This window comes from Falco punctatus (genome assembly GCF_963210335.1).
Source record: "Falco punctatus genome assembly, chromosome: 18".
Taxonomy (NCBI): domain Eukaryota; kingdom Metazoa; phylum Chordata; class Aves; order Falconiformes; family Falconidae; genus Falco; species Falco punctatus.
This window is the reverse complement of record NC_137598.1, coordinates 2,135,759-2,154,633: the sequence shown is the minus strand read 5'-3', so window position 1 is coordinate 2,154,633 and position 18,875 is coordinate 2,135,759. Positions and strand designations below refer to the sequence as shown.

General features: G+C 63.4%; 1 protein-coding gene across 2 annotated transcripts in view; it reads right to left on the bottom strand.

Moving 5' to 3' along the window:
- Window positions 1–4,397: 4,397 nt before the first annotated feature.
- KIRREL1 (kirre like nephrin family adhesion molecule 1) overlaps window positions 4,398–18,875 on the bottom strand; it is a 28,782-nt gene continuing 14,304 nt past the window's right edge. Inside the window, exons 2-15 of one of the 2 annotated variants that reach the window (XM_080368564.1) lie at window positions 15,595–15,744; window positions 14,611–14,760; window positions 12,941–13,098; window positions 12,680–12,830; window positions 11,868–11,973; window positions 11,565–11,713; window positions 11,337–11,464; window positions 11,124–11,250; window positions 10,887–10,987; window positions 10,596–10,794; window positions 10,319–10,426; window positions 10,049–10,188; window positions 9,860–9,937; window positions 4,398–9,697 (exon numbers count right to left, since the gene is read on the bottom strand). In XM_080368564.1, coding sequence (XP_080224690.1) covers window positions 9,227–9,697; window positions 9,860–9,937; window positions 10,049–10,188; window positions 10,319–10,426; window positions 10,596–10,794; window positions 10,887–10,987; window positions 11,124–11,250; window positions 11,337–11,464; window positions 11,565–11,713; window positions 11,868–11,973; window positions 12,680–12,830; window positions 12,941–13,098; window positions 14,611–14,760; window positions 15,595–15,744 — 2,216 coding nt within the window. In that variant the 3' untranslated portion in view covers window positions 4,398–9,226. Of the gene's footprint in view, window positions 9,698–9,859; window positions 9,938–10,048; window positions 10,189–10,318; window positions 10,427–10,595; window positions 10,795–10,886; window positions 10,988–11,123; window positions 11,251–11,336; window positions 11,465–11,564; window positions 11,714–11,867; window positions 11,974–12,679; window positions 12,831–12,940; window positions 13,099–14,610; window positions 14,761–15,594; window positions 17,119–18,875 lie in introns of those variants that run through there. The other variant, XM_080368565.1, reaches the window with a different exon arrangement.

Here is an 18,875-nt window from a genome sequence, read left to right as displayed (position 1 = left end):
CCCCAACGTGGAGCACCCCACTGCGGAGGGGATGCACCCTGACACCCCCTGGCTCCCCCCAGGGTTTCATCCAGGCGACGTTTCCCCCTCAGCACATGGCGCTGCAGCACGAGGTGGCACCAGGTCAAAAGCAGCCAGCTCTGGATTTTGGGGTCTGGCAGCAGCTCTGCCATGGGAAGGGGTTACACACACCGGGAAAAACAGGTCTTCCCCGTCTCAGGGACATCGGAAAGGCTGGCAGCAGCCAGGATGTGGCCCAACAACCAGCATCACCGCAGGGCCCAGCCGCATGCCTCGTGCCGCAGCCGGCTGCCAGAGCTGATTAGCTCCAGCCGGCACGGCCACAGCGTGCGCGGGGAGCTGGAGCCGGAGCCGCCAACGTGCCGGCTGGCCTCGCTTCGGCAGCTGCCGCTCGGCGGGCGAGGAGCAGCGGACGCCTACGTGCCATGCCGGGGGCGAGCAGGGCGCTGGGGTGCAGCCGGTGCCTGGCTGGTGCTGAGCAGCGCTGAGCCCCGGGTGGGGGGCAGGGATGAGCGCTTGTTTGCAGTCAGGAAAACCACATCATTTGCCGAGAACTCAGCTTGACGTGACCATAAATTGTCGCTTTGCACACATGCAGTGTGTGTGTGTGGGGGGCTACGGGCACGAATCCGTTCCCAGGGCTGGAAACATCCCAACTGCATTAGCAGAGGGGCCACACGTGCTGGCACTCAGCACCAAAACGAAATAATTTCTGCAATCTCCATCCCTTACTCTGCAACCACCCACCGCAGACGGAGAGGTTGAAGAACTGATCCTCCACCAGCGCCGGGTGCAGTTTGATCTGAGCCCCATAGACCCCGCTGTCGCCCCGCTCCAGGGCCATGATCCTCAGCGCCGTCTGGTTGAACATCTCCAGCCGGTCCTTGAAGCGGTCCCTGGGGTCGGGGTGCTCGAAGCCCCCGGGGCCGAGCTCTGCCACTTGAATGGTGGCGCCGGCTGAAAAGCTCCACTCGATCTCCTTCACCGTCTTGTTGGGGGGCAGAGCCGGGGACAGCACCACGGACCCCCCCAGGACACCGTTCACCTGCAAGGGCTGTGCCCTGGCTTGGGGTAATGGAGCATCACAAAAACGGAGCAAAAGAGGCGTTAAGGTAGGTCCCAGGAGCCCACTGCCCTGGCCCTCGCCCCATGGCTGCAGCCACAGGGTGATGTGGGACCCCAAAACCACCCGCAGCCTGGTGGGTGGTGGGACGCTGAGCTGAGCCCTCCACCCCTGGCCATTCTGCAGACCCCTCCCTTGCCACCCTTCGCCCACCTGCAAACCAATGGCTCCAGGCGACGCCGAACAGGCAGTCGTGGCGCCCACCTGTCCTCCACCCTCGCTACCTCCTCACGCGGCTGCAGATAGAAGCACAAAGCCAGGGGTTCCACAGTTACACCCCGCTGTCTAGAAACAGGGCGACCCCCCCACGATTTCACACCTCACCTGACTCCGCAAGCCCTGCCTTCACCCCCTGCCCTGCCACCCCCACGCTCGCAGCATCAGTGACACTGAGGGGACACTGCTGGTGCCCCCCGCCGTGCCCCCCAAGCACAGCCTCTGTCAGACGGCAAAGCAGGGAGAGGTGACTCGGGGTGAGAAATGATGTCCCTGCACCTGGGTACCCCTGCAGGCCTGGGGGTGCCAGCCTGTGTCACCCCCCCTCAGCCAAGCCTCAGCGAGGGGGTGAGGGAAGTCCTGGGTGTCAGAGCCCACTTCTCTTTTTTCCCCTGTCGCTGTCACAGCGGCTATGACGAAGCCTGCTCAGAGCGTGGGCTCAGAGCAGCAGCATCTCCTGGCAGGGGGACACCCGAGGGCTGGATCCAGTCCTTGCCCACCAGGCCCCCAGCCTCTCCTGTCTTTCAAGCAGCCACATTCAGGCCGCCTGGCATCACCCCGCAGACGCTGGCCCCCAGGCAGCAGTGTAGGCAGCTGCCAGTCTCCACCACTCGCTTCGGCTCCTGAAATAGACAGAAAAGTGCCAGGGCCACGGAACCACCACACACGCCATACACCCAGGGCACAACCATTTCTCTCCCTGCAGGTGACAACCCGATGACAGAGGGGTTCAGGGGTTTCCCCACTGCTCCCAGTAAACAAGATCTGGATGGAGAAGGATGCACCTGTACCCCAGGGATGGTCACAGCTACGTGTCACCCACTGCAGATGGAAAATGTCATTGTACAGAGATCCTCCAGCTCCCATGGGGCTGCACCAGCCCCGGGGCTTGCTTTCAGCCCCCATTCCAAGCGCTACCCCCACTGCAGGCACCCCGTTACCGCCCTGCCCCAGCGCAGGGTCAGGATCTCACCCCACATACCTGGGGCTCCCCCCCAGCACTGCCACCTCCTCCCCCCCCCCCCCCCCCCCCCGAAACACAAGGAGGAACCCAGGGCCAAGACAGCCCTGCGGGGCACAGACCCCCTGGCAAGCTGATGCCAGCTCCCGGTTCCCTCTGGCACAGGCTAGCGACCGAAACCCACTGAAACCCAGGAGGGGCTCAGCAGGTAGCACAAACTGTGGGTACCCACACCCCCTGCAACCACAGCCAGGGCTCAGCTCACCAGTGCCAGGGCTGGGTCCCAATTTTGAGCCTCTGGGAGGGCCAGAGGCAGCCAAACTCATGATCTTAAGACCCTTTTGCTCCTCATAAAAAGAGTCATGACACGGTTAAAGCACCAAGGGCTGTCGAGTAACTCCTGCAGGCAGTTAAGTGCCCCTGCTGTGAAAGCGCACCTCGTGGAAGAGGCCGCTGCTCCAGAAATGGCTCCTGGAGGAGGCTGAGGACGCAAGAAGAGAAACACAGTGTTTTATTATTTAGCACCAACAGTTAGGGAGAGATTCACTCTCAGGGAGAGCTCCCTCCCAGGGCCAGGCCAGTAACGTTATTTTGCAAGGAGCATCTTTCCTGAGGGAGCCCAGGAGTGTCTCCACTCCTATGGCTCTCGGGCAGGGGCCTGGCTCTGTGCCCACCCCCCCGCCCGCCCCAGCAGGTGCCATCACCAGGGCTGAGCAGCACCGCTGCGGGAGGAGACCCCGTGCTGCTCAGGGAGCGCTGTCAGGGGTCACCCAGGGACAAAAGCCTATGGGGGGGTGGGAGGGTGGGTGAGGTTGCGGATGGAGGGGGGGCCCTGCCCACTTCAGCCAGCTTTAGGCTGTTGCCCTCCATGGAAAAGAATGGGGTTAGGGGGGGAGCAGGCGCCCCAAGGTCCCCAGTGCCCCCCAGAGACCCGAGTCGCAGGCCCATGCCCTGGCCCCTCAGCCCCCCCCCAGCCCTGGCCCCCCCCAAGAGTCCTGGGGTTCAGGCCCAGGCCCCTCAGCACCTCCACAGTGCTGGGCCCCCCAGAGCCCCCAGGCTCAGGCCCAAGCCCTGGCCCCTCCACACCCCCACATCCTCGGGGCCCCTCTGAGCCATGGGGCTCAGGCCCCTCAGCCCCCCCAGCCCTGAGCGCCCCAGGCTCAGGCCAAGAGCCCAGCCCCTCAGCAGCCCCCAGCCCTGGGTCCCCCAGAGCCCCAGGGCCAGGTCCCCAGCGCCCCTCAGCCCCACTCAACCCCTGGCCCCTCTGCACCCCCCCAGACCTGGGCGCCCCCAGAGCGCTGGGGCTCAGGCTTGGGCCTCTCAGACCCCCAGCCCTGGGCCCCCCAGAGCCCCCAGGCTCGGGCCCAGGCCCCTCAGCTCCCCCAGAGCCCCAGAGCTGGGTCCCCAGCGCCCCTCAGCCCCACACAGCCCCCAGGCTCAGGCCCAGGCCCCTCAGCTCCCCCAGAGCCGGGTCCCCAGCGCCCCTCAGCCCCACACAGCCCCGGGGCTCAGCCCCGGTACCCCCGCACCACCCAGCCTTGGCACCCCAGGGCCCGGTGCTCAGCGCTCCCCAGCCCCACCTGGGCTCCCCAGCCCCACCTGGGCCCCCCAGCCCCACCTGGAGCCTCCGGCGCTCCTCACGCCCGCAGAGCCCGGTGCCCCGAGCCCTGCCTAGCGCCCCTCCACCGCCAGCTCCCCCCGCCCGCCCCGGGGGCCGCTACCGCCGGGCGCCCGGTGATGACGCGCGAAGCGCCGCGCCTCGCGCCTCGTTCTCACCGAGCCAAATCTCGCGAGAGTCCCGAGGTTATAAATAGGCCCGCAGGGCAACGCCGCCCTCAGTGCCCGCGTGGCTCGGCTGAGGGGAAGGAGTAGCGTGTGGCTGTGACCAAAGGTCCTGGGTCCAAAGGTCCTGGCGCTAAAGGGCGTGTGGCTAAAGGCTGTGTGGCAGCTCGGGAGAGCCAGGGCGGGTGCCCTGAAGGGGCAAGGCCGAGGCCTGAGGCCTGTGAGGGCCGGGGCCTGCCAGTGAGGCCTGCTCCTGAGCTGGTGTTTTCCTTGCTCCTGAGCTGGTGTTTTCCTTACACCTGCTATGACAGCCCTTTTCTGGAGCCCACAAAGCATTTGTTGTGGGCTTAAGTCAAGACATAGCCAGCGGAGGCTTTTGCAGGCCTATCAACTCATTTTGTACCTCCATAACGCTTTCTCTGCTGCTTTGGGTACCAAGTCCAGCAAACCTGGCTTTGTACTGGATGCGCGGGGCTGGAGGTGCTGTTTGGAAGACCCGGCAGCTGTGGTGGTTACTGGAACAAAAAGCTGAAGACAGAATAAATAGACCAAAAGGCATACCAGTAGTGAGAGCTCTGCCACTGAGTCTTCATCTTAGATTGTTCCTTGTGTTTTAAGACCATCTGAATTAATGGATCACCTCTTCTCAGCCTTCACCACCTGGAAATCTTAAAGGAATTGCCTACAAATCATGTGTATACATTTTATACTATTATACAAAGCAGCGGCACATGCAACAAGACACTTGCAAGTCACTTTTATAGTGCACAAGCTCTATGGTGGCAGCTCACAGTGGCTATTGTGCAAATCCAGTTGCCTCCTTGAAGAGTTTGCTTGGAGGTTTGGACGTCTGATAGCTTCATAATCATCTTCACTGCTGAAGTTAATAGCTTATGGGAGAAATAGCTACAGGTGGTGGGTCTCGCCCTGCCTTGCTTCCCCTCCTTCCCCTCAAAGCAGCCGTCCTGCGCGGGGCAGGACTGTGGCTGGGTGGCTGGCAGCTGTGTCACGCTGTCCCATGGTCACTGCCCTTGTCCCATGGTCACTGCCCTTGTGGTTTGCTCCTGCTGCTGACCAGGGCTGAGCTGGCCCTGCAAGAGCCCCAGGCAGGTGGGGAAACTGAGGCCCGTAGGCAGCACCTGCCTGTCTCCTGCCTGTAACCTTTGCTTTGCTGTTTCCTGCATCTGCCTGTTTCAGGGGTGACTGCTGATGCTGGACGCTGAGCTGGGGTGCTGGCATTAACTCCCTCTTTTCCGTCCTTCTGCTATGCAGAGGAATTCAGGGAACCTCAGCTGTCCCTTCGTCTTTCTTGCTCTCCAAGAGCTCGTGATTTATTAGGAACAAAATCAAATTATATTTTATCACCAGTCTGGGTAACAGAGGGCTGAAAGATTAAATTCCAGCATGACAACCAGCAGTGAGGGAAGGGAGGGGAATCATATCTCTCCCTGGTTAAAGTGTGGTATTATCGGGTGCTGGGCTCTGAGAGACAAATGACGGTTTTCTTGAGGGAATCTTTTAATTTTTTTTTTTTAACCTGCTGCAGCTGTCAGGGTGACTCAAAGTTAAATCGTGGCTGTCCGTACCCCTGGTAAACAAGCTCCAAGCTGCAGGGTTGCGTTTCTCAGCCTGCCTGGTGGTTTTGCTGGCATGGGGTAGATTTTGGAGAAGATCCTGGGACCTGAGGGCAGGTACGTGTTAGTCCCCCCTGGGGTGGGGTGGGTCCTTCCCCCCAAAATGCAGGGATGAGGGGTTTCACCCGCACCCCCAAACTTTGGCAAAGATGCTCCCCTCCCACCTGCTGCCCCCCTCTCTGTCACACTGAGGGGAGAGTGGGGATGGAATCGAAATAAAATCACGCAGCCCGCCCCAAATTCCCATCCCAAATTCCCCCCCCCTACTCCCCCGAAGGCTGCAGCCTTGGCGAGCCCACGAGGGAAGGGAAGCGGGAGGAAGAACAAGGTGAGAGATTTCTGTGCCGCTGCGAGGAGGCGGTGAGCCTGCTGCCGTCCTGGGGAATAAATTAGAATACATCTCGGGAATAAATTAGCCGGATGGCGAGGAGGGAAGATTTGTTTCCTGGGGAAAGGAGGCTGCCTCTTTAGCAAGGTAGAGACACCTCCAGGGCTTGGATTTCGGAGCTGAGCCCATCTCTTTGAAGCTGCCTGGCTTGGTTTGCGCAGCGGCATTCGAGTTAAGAGAGGTTATGGACGGAGAAGAAAATGTCTCTCCTTTCCTCCGTGTCCATCCATCCGTCTATCCGTGCTTCCATCTGCCTGCTCCTCGCTCCAGCAAAAGCCATTAAGAATGACAAAGCACCTTTTTTGTTTTAAAGATGGGTCCCGGGAGCAGCAGGCAAATTGCCTGGTTCATGCATAATAAACCAGGCGTGGAAACACACCAAGTAATAGGCTACATTTGTAGGGAAACAAAATCGTTAAGCAAGCCTGTTTGCAGGGTTTTCTGGGGAAAAAAAAATAAAATAAAATTTTATATATATAAAATAAAGGCAGGCTGGGTGCGGAGGGGCTGGCAAACCTCCCTTGCCCCTCCTGGCATTGGCTCTGGCTAAAAGCTTCGGCGAAATAGGTCAGTGGAGCCTGGCACGCATCCCGCTGCCCCCTTGGCTGCTTGCCTGGGGTCTGGGGGCCAGCAGACCCCCCCAGGGCCCACCGCCCCCATGCCCCTGCTGGTGACAGGAGCTGATTCAAACATCACCGAGGTCCAAGTGTTGCCCTGTGCTGGCCACGGGGAAGGAGCTTGTCCCTCCTTGGGGCAGCTGCAGCACCCACGTCCCCAGCGCCACTGGCCGTGCCACCACTGAGACCCCCAGGACCTTGGAGACCCCCCTCCAAGCCACTCTGTCCCATGAAGGGGGTCACTCACACCCACCCTGTCATGATGCTCCCGCAGAACAAAGGCGACCTGCAGCCCCTTTTTTAACATTTATATTTATATATATATATAAAAAAATTAAATATATATAATATATCGTGTTTAAGACTAAAAATATAGTACATAATATTTAAAAAAAAGGAAAATTAAAAATAAAAAAATGGGAGGTGGGGGCAGGGTGGGGGCATCACAGATACGTGTCTCTAGGGGTCTAAACCAGCCGGTGCTAGGGAAGGGACCCGCTCGCCCAGTGCCGGGGGGCTCAGCCATGGCCTGGGGGGCCCCGTTCCCACCCCGGCAAGAGTTTTAATTTAAAGCTTCGGCTTCGATTCACGGCACCCGGGGATGGCTGGGGCGGGACACCCGTCCTGCGCTGCCGTGGTGGCTATTGCTATCAACGTGGGGGTGCAGCACCTGGGGCGGGAGCCCCCCGAAACGGGGCTGTCCTCGGGGGGGACGTGGGGCAAGGAGAGGGTGTGTGTAGGGGGTTAAATCAGGCACCATTGCAAGAAATGGCACGCAGTCCTGCAGTTGGAGGCTCAGGCTGGGCGCGGGCTCAGCACCTTCCAGGGTTTGGCCCGTCCTGACAGTACCTTTTTGGGGGGGTGGGGGTGTCGAGGGGGGAAGGAGGGGGGCAGCGGACCCCCCGGCTGTGCCACTGGGGCTGTGTTGCCAGCACGGCTCTGCCAGCCCCTTCCCAAACCCTCCCGGCAGCCCTTCGAAATCGTACCTGCTGTCGACAGGGTGGCATCCAGCCCACTGGGGTCAGTGACTGGGAGTGGGGTGCTCGGTGGGATGGGGACTGCAAAGCATGTCCCCCTCCCCAGGACAGACCCCGTGGGGTGGGCGCATGTGGGGAGGTGTTTCGTACCTAATCCCGGGGGACCGCAGGGACAGTTTTGGGGAGTGGGGCCAGGATGTAACCGGGAAGGGCTCCCCGGCCAAACCCCCTCGCTATGCCTCCACCCTCCCACCAAAACTCATCGCCCCCCGGCAAGACCCCCGTCTGCAGCTCCTGAGCTGACGGCTGGGCGAGCGTTATGGCTGCAGGCAGCGAAACTGGGGTCCCATCGCCCTGGCTGCCCAGTGCCTCCCAGTCCCTGGAGCTGGGGGACCGGCTGAGCTCCTGCTCCCACCTGGTTTGGTTTGCTGTGGCTCAAAACATTCACCAAACCCGCAGGGCTGGGGCGGCAGCGTGCCGGGGATGGGGTTGGGGAGCGATAACACTTGCTGGTGGCCGAGAGGGCGCTTACACCCCTTATATACACCTTTATATACATTCATAAGAGGGACCCCCCCATCCCCACGCCAGCCGGTCCAACAGGGTGTTGCTCAGGGTGTTGCTTGGGGTCAGGCTGACAACAGCGGGACGGAAACCTGCCGCTGCCTGTGCCGTAGGTCTGAGTGTGCGTATGGGGGGGGGACACGCAGATGCCAGGGGGTCTGCTGCTCTGAATTTACCCGTCCTGATCCCCTGGGATTGCGGCTCCGAGGGTGGGCGCGGGGGCTGTCGGCAGGTGGGATGGGTGGGGAAGGGGGAAGCTGGCCCCAAGTGGGGGCTGTCCCCGAAATCAAGGCACAGGGAACGGGAACGGGCTGGGATGGGGCTTTTTTTGGCGATAACAGAAACCATTGCGTATATGTGTGTACATACAGACACGTATATACGCACATATAGCACCTCCCTGCTCCCTTGCATGGGGGTCTGGATGGGATGGGGGGGGGTCTGGGGGCATCTCGTGTGCAGCCCCTTGCTCCTGCAGAGGAGGGAGAGGCGGGTGCTGGCTCAGGGGTGCTGGGGACCCATCAGGGATGGATCCGGCACCACAGAGCTCAACAGGGGGGATCCAGGGCAATGGGGGAGTGGAGGCTGCAGAGCCGGCCCCGAGAGCCATGCGGACCCGCACGCAGCCGCTGAGGCTGGCTGGGGTCAGGGGGACGGGACGGGCACGGCGGGGAGGATGCCCCCCAACCCCCTCCCTCCTCCGGGAAGGTACCGAAAAGAAAGAACTGAATGAGTGGAAGCTCGAAGAGACTTGGGGCACGTCCCCGCTGCCAGCAAACCCCAGGGGGGTGGCACAGCACGTGGAGTCCAGCCGCTAGAGGAGAAGCGGGGCAGGAGGGTCAGGATGAGCCCCTGAATATCAGGGGACAGTCGTGAGGTACCTGTGGACCCCTGCTGCCTGCGCCCCCTCCTCCTCGGTGCTGTCTGCCAGCCCCTGCCTGCCCTAGACATGCGTCTGCATCCGCTGCTGGAAGCGCTGCCCGTAGTCCGAGTGCTGGGAGGTGTAGGAGAAGCGCGTGGCGCTGGCGTACTTGCCCATGGGGTCGTAGGCATCGTAGGGTGCCCGGTCCAGGCTGGGGGGCTGGCCGTACCCCAGGCGGTAGGTGGCATAACCGGCACTGGCCGGGAAGGCGGTGTGACCCCCGTAGTTCTCATAGGAAAGCTGGCTTGCCGTCTCGCCGCCCGCCGTGCCGGGAGGGGGTCCGGGACCCGGAGCTGCCTCGGCGTTGTAGTCGGACGCGGGGCCGCGGCTGTAGGTGTTGAGCTGAGCGTAGCCGCTGGAGTGGGAGAGGCGGGAGGGTGGGCGAGTGTCGTAGCGTGCTGGGCCGGGGTTGCGGTAGTCAGTGTAGAGGACGGTGCGGGAGGACGGGCGGTCCTCGTGGGCACGGACGTTGTAGTAGCCGTTGGTGGGGTCCTGTGAGGAGATGGGGGTGGTGGGGGTACGCACTGAGGGGAGAGGACCTACAAGTCCCGGCCCCTTTCTCCTCCTCAAAGCACCCTGCGACCACCCGACCCAGGCCAAAACCGGGAGCTGCCCCTCTTCTACACCCCACATGCCCCGGCACCATCACCAGACCTTGAGCTCGTACTCCTCGCGGGTGTCGATGGTGTCACAGCGAAGGTCCTGCTTCAAGTCCACGTCGTCCTTGAACGACTGCAGGAGAGTGGGGAAGAGACGGACTTGTTCCTCAGTGGTCCCATCCATCCCGGCGCAGGGTGGGGAAGGATGCTGTGGGGTGACCCCCTGGCACAGGGTGTCCCTTACCGAGTAGATGGCCTTCATGACACGGGTGGCTGTGGACACGCTGGCTGTGTCCTCTTCACGGTCCGCATGCAGCGTCAGGGGCTCCCTGTTCACCGTCTCCACCTTGATGTCCAGCTTGCGCAGGGTGACGTCCTTGCGGCCTGGGGGCACGCAGGAGCAGGGATGGAGGCAGAATCCTCCCACCCCTGCCCCATGGGTGGCACCCCCCGTGTAGGTAGCACCCATGGTCCCCTCTGCTGTGGCTGCCGACCCCCCGTGCTCCCCACTCACTTCCTTTCCGGCGCCGGTAGAGGAAGCAGGCGAGCACCACGAGGAAGCCGATGACGAGGATGCTGGCCCCGATGGTGGCACCGGCAATGATGCCCACGGGCAAGACCTCTACAGGAGACGGGGAGATGTTAGCTGGGGACAGGGGACAGGGGCACTGCCAGGAGGTGGTTGCAGCAGGAACGCGCCTGCCCTTGCCGACACCCTGTTGCCGGCAGCAGCCGAGACCTGGCCGGGTTCCCCGGCATCCTGGTGTGCCACGGTGCCGTGCCGGCGCTACCTTTCTCCTCCAGCTGGATGATGGCGGTCCCCGGCCCGAAGCTGTTCCAGGCCGTGCAGTTGTAACGGGTCTGGAAGTCGGCGTCCATGACGTTGTTGATGGTGAGGGTGGAGAGGACCCCGCTGCCCGTGTTAGTCCGCTCCACGGTGTACCGCTCCAGCGTCCCTGCCTCCAAAATGTTCTCCTTCCAGGCCCACGCCTGGCCCCGCCGGGGTGGGGGAGAGGGGGCTGCGTCAGCACCCACAGCTCAGTGTCACCCCCAGCACCCCTGCCCCCCCCCCCGGCACTCACGATGCGGTCTGGGGGAGGTGTGCTGCCGATGAAACACTCCACCTTGCCGCGGTCGCCGCGCACGGCGTACTGCACAGCCTCGCTCGAGATGATGGGGGGTCCTGCGGGAGGCACGGGGCGGGGGGCTTGACTGGGACCCCGGGGAGAGGGGGAAACGCTACGGCATCAACCCATCCGTGTCCTGGATCCGGGTCTGGCACGGGGGGGCTGGTGCCTGCTCCCAGGGGGGGCACTCACCGTTGACGAAGAGGGTGACCTCGCGCTCGCCCACGCCGATGCGGGGGACGATGGCTTTGCAGACGTACTGCCCTGCGTCGGCTTGCGTGACGGACTTCAGGTACAGCTGGTTGCTGTTGCTCAGGACCTGGGTGCAAGCACCGTGGGGGCATGAGGGAGGGGGCAGGGGACCCCCTCCAGATCACCCTCCCCACCTCAGCCGCCGGACCCTACCATGTTGGATTCCTTTTTAGTCCAGGTGAGGGTCAGTGGCGGGTTGCCGGACCACACGCATGTCAGCGTCACGTCGGAGCCGATGTCTGTGACAGTGGGTTTGGGGTCCACCACGATGCGAGGGGCAACTGGAGAGAGCAGGGGGAAGAGGGTGAGGAGCAGAGCTGGGGGGGGGTGGGGTGGCAGCAGCCTGGGGGTGCCAGGGTGGGCGGGGGCTGCCCCACTCACAGTGCACGTCCACCAGCGTGCTGACGTTGGTGCTGCCGATGTCGTTGTGCACCTCGCAGGAGACGGGCTCCGTGAAGAAGGTGTAATCCACCTGCGTGTCGTACTTGTTCTCCTTGGCGTCCTCGATGATCACCCCCCCCTTGGCCCACCTGGGGGGGGGCAGGGCAGAGACCCAAGGCGGGCACGTTCAGGGGACACACGGGACCCCCAGGGCCCTGTTTGACCCCCCCCCATCCCCATATGATGTCGCAGCCAAGCCAGGAGGTTGGGGAGGGACCTCCTGGGGTCCCGCCGGACCCTCACCTGTAGCCTTTGATCTCAGGGTTGGCAGTCGCCATGCAGGTGAACACGACCCTCTCGCCCTCTTGCACCGTCTGGGGCTGGATGGACAGGGTGACAGTCGGGGGATCTGCGGGGGGGTGGACAGAGCCCTTGTGGGTGCTGGCACAGGCTCAGCAGGGCAGCGGGAGAGGGGACAAAGTGGCCTGCCTGCCCCCTCCCCACGCTGCCACCCAGGGTATGGCCCGCCAGGTGGGAGATCCCAAAAGCTCCGATGCTCAGCGTGTGGCCACCCAGCGTCCCCGTCCTTCGTGGCTGCTCGCTGTGGGTGCCCTGCATCCCTGCCCAGTGTGGGTGCCCAGCATCCCTGTCTGGTACAGGTGCTTGCCAGGAGCACCCAGCATCCCTTCCTGGTGTGGGTGCTCACCGTGGGTGCCCAGCATTCCTTCTCGGTGTGGGTGCCCACTGTGGGCACCCAGCATCCCTGCCTGGCGTGGGCCTCAGCATCCCTGCCTGGTGTGGGTGCTGCCGGTGGGTGCCGGGCTCCGGCAGGGCAGACCCTTCCCACAGCAGCCACTGGAGGTCGGTGTTCACCGCGAAGTCCCAGCCCAGCCTCCCCCCTCCAGCTTGGCACCAGCCGGCCGGGTCTGGATGAATCCCACCGTGGGCACGACCCCTCTGCAAAGGCACCCAGCTCCAACCACAGGGCTGGGGGACCCTGCGCACCCCATGATGCCCAGGTACCCCCAGAAGTCACCTCTGGCTCCCTGCCCTAGATGAACCAACCCCCCCCCAATACTCAAGCATCATCCCCTCCGCCCCCAGCACCAACTCACGGTGAACATTCAGCTTGACGAAGGTCTCCTTGCCGGCTGGGATGGCATCGTTGGTGCTGCGGCAGGAGAACACCCGCCCGATGTCCAGGTCGGTTGGGTTGATGGCAAGTTGGCTGGTGGTCGTCTCCCGCTTGCCATCAGCCAACACCTCCTACCGGGGAGAGAGGACGGGCCCCGTTGGCTCCCAGCACCGCACTGGGAACATCGAAGCATGGCACAGGGCAGAGGGGGTGAATGCGGGGTCCCAGTGTGTCCCCGTACCGTGCTGGTGATGGCTCCATCCTGCTGGAGCCCATCCCGGTACCAGACGATGGTGGCTGCCGGCTTGGCGCTGCGTGCCCGGCACGTCAGGTTGTATGGTGTCCCTGCACGCAGCAGGATCTCGGGGGCTCCGTCGATGGTGGGGTCCTCGGGGGGGACTGCAGAGGGGAGAGGGGACACCGGGTGGGTGCCGGCTGCTTGGAGCGGGGGGTCCTGCCCACAGCCTCAGATGCAGGCAGACCCCACTCCACGCCACGTGATGCTGAAAAATTGATACTGCTCTGATAAAGGGAAGAGTGATGAAGGGCAGTGGAGGCAGGCAGCATTTGACAGCAGAGCGTCAACCGGGCTGGTGCCGCCCGGGTATTAATCCCCTTTTTGATCGGGAGCTAAAGCCTCGTTACTGATTTATTAGGGCTTGGCTCTCGGGGAGATGTAAAGATGCCATTTGGTGTTGGGATGGAAACCCTGTGCTGGCACACGCTGGGGCAGGAGGCACAAGCCAGGCACAGTGGCCTGGGGTGTCCCTGACATGGGGGCTTGGAAAGGGGGGCTCGGGGCGGGGGACACACACGGTTCATACTGTGTGTGGGGAAACGGATGCTTCAGCTGTTTGTGACCGACCCCGGGAGCTGGCAGTAATGATGGAAATGGGGACTGGGTATCTGGTGGAGGAGTGTGGTAGTAGGACAGGCAGAGGTGGTTGTAGGATGGGCAGAGAGGGAGAATCCTCCCTGTCTGGGGACCCCAATATCCACAGGAGCGTCCTCTGCCCAGTGACCCCCATGCCTGGGGAACCCCCTGCCCAGTGACCCCCATGCCTGGGGAACACCTTACTTGGGGACCTCCCTGCCTGGGGACCTCTCTATCAGGGACCACCCTGTGCAGAGACCCCCCTGCCCAGAGAGCCCTTTGCTTGGAGAATCCCCTGCTTGGGGACTTCCATGCCTGGGGGTCCCCCTGCCCGGGGACCCCCTGCGCTGCCCCAGCTGAGCCCCACACTGGACAGGGGATGCAGGGGGGACCTTGCTGAGCTTGGCAGGGGATGGAGGAGACCCCAGGTACCCCCAGCCTTGGCAGAGCCATCCCAAAGACCCTGGGGTGGGGCTGCTCCCGCCGGCTCACAGCCCCCGGCCAAGCACGGTCCCTCCAGGCTGGGGGTCCTTGGGGACAGTCCCTGCCCGGGAGCGCAGGGAGCTGCTCCAGCAGCTGCGGCACGGGGAGAGCTGCGCTGCTCAGTACCCCAGCCACATCTCCCGCTCACATGCCTTTTATCTCCCGTCTCGCAAATGGGAATTTCAATGCCAGGGGAAGAAGGAGAAAGAGGGGGAAAAAAAAAAAAAGAAAAATTAAGAAAAGCAAGAAATCCGCCCCAAAACCCCATTCATGCAACATTTCCGCTGCGGCTCTGGCATCTCCTTTTTTTTTTTTTTTTTTTTTTTTTTTTTTCCCCAAGACACAAAAGTCAGGGAAATCAAAGTTACGGCACTCGTAGGTCCCGTAACTCAGCCACGGTGTGAATATAGATTAAGGCATTAAAGATAATGGCACATCCAGGCTACCGGAGGAAGGGAGGGCAGCAGCGCAGGCAGTGACAGCTTTTCCCCCGCGGTGCTGCCTGCGATGGGGCGGTGGGGGACATGGGGGGCGGGGGGGCGCTGGCTCCTTACTCAGCACGGTGAGCTTGGCCCGGCGGGACCGCAGTGCGGCCTCGGTGGCCTGGCACTCGTACACGGCGTCATCGGAAAGCTCGGCGTCGGTGATCTCCAGGTTGTACTGGCCCGAGTCGGCCGTGCCAATGATGCGGTAGCGTGGCCAGGCTGTGGGGACAGTATGGGGGGGGGGTGTCACTGTGGAGGGGATGGGGTTCACTCAAATTTTCCAAGGTTAAGGGGATGCTCCAGGGCCCCTTTTCCGGGGAGGAGAGGCTGGTGCGATAGGGAACCCCCTGGTTCACAGGGCAGCAGCTCCTGCGCGTTGGGGTACAGCCTGGGCAGACCTGGGGGGCTGCCACCTTGCAGCCTGGTCTCTGCCTGCGCCAGGTGCCAGCCACAGTGGGGACACAGGCGGCCAGTGGCGACCTGGCAGATGTGGGGTCCCTGGTGCACATGGGATGCTCAGTGCCTGCAAGGACCCCAGTGCCCACAGGGACCCCAGTGCCTGCAGGGACCCCAGTGTTCTCAGGGACCCCGGTGCCCACAGAAAGCCCAGTGCCCGCAGGGACCCTGGTGCCCACAGGGACCTCAGTGCCCGCAAGGACCCCAGTGCCCACAGAGACCCCAGTGCCCACAGGGACCCCAGTGCTCTCAGGGACCCCGGTGCCCGCAGGGACCTCAGTGCCCGCAAGGACCCCAGTGCCCGCAGGGACCCCGGTGCCTGCAAGGACCCCAGTGCCCACAGGGACCTCAGTGCCTACAGGGACCCCGGCGCGTGCAGGAAGGAGCAGAGGGTGGGCAGCAAGCCCCAGCTGGTGCTTTGGTGCTGGGGCACATGCCACCAGCCTCCCAGCAGCCAGGGATGCTGCACAGGGAGCTGGGAAACGGGGCGGAGGGAAGCAGCGCCGCAGGAGACGAAACACGGAGAGCTTCACGCGTGGTGACAGCCCCTGCCCTGCGCAGTGACGTCCCCGGAGCCACCCGCCACCCCATGGGTACCTTTGAGCCCCTGCCCCATGCCCAGGGCGAGGCCGTCTTTGGTCCATTGCACAATCCCGGAGTAATTGAGCACCACGCAGGAGAGGACGATCCTCTGGCCGGCCACCACCGTCTGGTCCTCTGGCTCCTCCACAAACCGTGTCTGTGCCACTGGGGATGGAGGAGGGGGATCAGCCAGGGCCTGGGGTGCCACGCACACCACTGGCCGTGCTGGCAGCGCCCGGTGCTCCGTCATGCTGGTGGCTCTGGAGTTGCCACCAACACAGCCCCCCCAGGCCCCCCCCAGAGCTGCCCGCGGTCCCCAGAGGTTTCAGAGGGGCTGCCGGGGCTGTGGGACCCCCAAAGCCGGGCTCCACCGCACCCCTGAGCCCCCGCCCTGTGCAGCAGCTGGGATTGATCTTGGTGGCAGCGCCCGTCACGCGGCCGGCGGGTATTGACCAGGACATGGCGGGGGGGGACGCGTGGGGTGTGCCAGCGTGGGCGTGCTGAATACACGCGTGTGCTGCCGGCGCTGGGACAAGGGATGGGGACCAGGACCCTGGGGGGGCAGTGGGGAGAGGGGCATCGTGGTGTAGGAGCTGCCTTTTCCCCAGTGATTATCCCCCTTAAAAGCTTTTTTTTTTTTCTAAAATATTCAAATTATTTCCGCTGTGGTGCGGGAGAGGGGGAGGCAGAAATCCCTTTTGGGGATGAGCGAGCTGCGGATAACGAAGCCGCTAAGTCCCCAGCACGGCCTCCGCCAGCACGGCTCACGGGGTGCCACATGCCCTTGCCACGGCCACGCCGGGCATGGCCACGGCTCAGGCACCCCAACCACTTGGGTTTGTCCCCAGCTTGTGCTGCGTCCCTGGAAAGCTGGGGACTCTGGGCCTTTGATCCTGCAAACAAAGCCCCCCGACACCTCCTGAAATCCCTGCGCCGGCTGCTGCCTCCCTTCCTGGCAGCCCCCGCTCTTGTGCCAGCCCTGGGGACACCATGGCACCAAGGGGGATGGGATGCGCTGGTGCTTGGCACCCTCCTTGCCATGCTCGGCGCAGGGGACCAATGTGCCACCATTGCCCTGGTGCCTGCCTGTGGGTCCTGCCATGGGGTGGGGTAGGGCAATCTGCAAGGTCTTGAGCTGGAGAGACCGCATGACCCACGTGCAGCATCCCCAGATGCCAGGCTGTGCCACCAGATACACCGAACGGGTCAGCATCAGGCATCCCCAAAAACTTGGGATGGGGCACCCTAGGATCCTCAGGACATGGCACCCCAGGATCCACAAGATGGGGTTCCCAGGGACCCTTGGGATGGGGTACCACCAGATCAGGCACCCCAGGGTCCCTGGGACCTGGTACCTTGGGATCGCTGACACATGGCAACTAGGATCCTCAGGATCCCTGGGATTGGGTGCCCCAGGATCCTCAAGATATGACACTCCAGTGTCCCCGGGATGGGGTACCCAGGCATCCTTGGGATGGGGCACCCCAGGATTCCCGGGATGGGCTACCCCAGCACAACAGTGTGCAGTAAACAGGCCGCGCAGCACCGCTGGCCGTGCACAAGGGACCTGCAGCAGCAATTTGGGGACAGTCACTGCTCCCTGCCACCCTGGGGTGACCCCATGCCACCACCCGGGCCCCCCCAGCCCATGCCAGCCAGTCCCACGGCCCCCACGGGAAGGGAGACAGAGCAGGGATGCAGGGAAGGAGGGGGATAAAGGAGAGAGTGGGAGAGATGGGGGAAGGAGGGGAGGATGGGGCAGGAATGGGGGGGCCAGGGGGAGGGGGAAATAAAAAGCAGAGCGGAGATCAAAGCGGAAGGTGCCTGGAGAGAGGTGGGCGTGAGGGAAGATCAGAGCCGGGGAAAGGGGAGCGAGACAGGTGGGAGGAGGCGCAGGCAGCAGCGGCCGCCTGCCAGGACAGCACGGGGGGGACCACAGCGCTGGCCTGGCACGGGGCTGGCACGGCACAGCCTGGGTGACATTTACGGCGGATAAAGGTGACACAGCAAGGAGCTACCCGCTCTGGGTGCTCTGCCCTCCGCCAGCCGTGCCAGCATCCTGGGTGCAGGGGATGCTGCCCCTGCCCAGCCCGGGCGAACTCCAGCTCGGCTGCTAATCCCGGCAGCGGATCGTCAGCTGCTGCGGGTATTTAGGCTGCCGGCTCCCCAGGCAGCATCTCCCTCTCCCCCGGCAGGACGAGGGAGCACCCCACAGCACCCACCCACCCACCACCAGCCCCCTGTGCCCATCACGACGCCGTTGTCCCCAAGCTCCGAAACACCCAGCGACGGGACCCTCCTGCATGCCAGCACCCAACGCAGCGGTTCCCCAGGGCAGGGACAGATGGGTGGCAATGCCACCCACCCCACCCCCTGCCAGCTGAGGTGGCAGGTCGCCAGCGGGTGCTGGCAGCGGTTGTCAGAGGGCGGGAGCAGTCGGGGTGCGATGCACGCCGGCTTGCAGCACCGTTCTGCCTCCTTCCCTTTCCTCCCCTTCTCCAAGGGGCTTTGCTGGGTGCCCCAAGGGCACCAGGATGGGTGGTGGTGGCGGTGGCGGTGGCTGGGGGGGGGTTGAATGTCTCCCCCCCATCAAGCACTGCCCGTCCTGCTGGGCAAAGGGCTGTTTAGTCTGGAGGAGGGTGATCCAGGGCCAGCGGGCGCGGGGGAGGCTGCGCACCGAGCAACGGCCACGGCACAGCGAGCGCTGAAAGTCTTTCCATGTCGCGGGGCCTTGACATGACGCGGAGGAGACGGGGAGACGGGCGGCTTCCCAAAGGCTGCGGGCTTCAAAGGCAAGGGGTGCCCCCCCCCCCCCCCCTATCGCCGTGCCCCCCTCATTGCCGTGCCCCTCTCACCTCGCCGTGCCCACCCTGTGAAGCTTTGGCACCTCAGAACAGCCGATCCCACCCACCCCTCACCCTGTGGCAGGCGCGGGAGAGGTAGTGGCACAGGGGCTGTGGGCTCTAAGCATGCACGCACATGTGTGTGCACGAGCACACATGCGTGTGTGCCTGGGAACATGCCTGTGTGCATGGGGACACATGTATGTGTGCGTGGGTTTTGCGCTTGTGCATGGGAATGCATGCATGCGTGCACTGGAATGTGTCTGTGTGCATGGGAACCTGTCTATGCATGGGAGCATGTGTCTGTTTGCATGGGAGCACACACGTGTATCCATGGATTGTGCCTGTGTGCATGGGAACATGCCTGCGTGCGTGGGAACATGTCTGTGTGCACGGGAACATGCCTGCGTGCGTGGGAACTTGCCTGTGTGCATGGGGACACATGTATGTGTG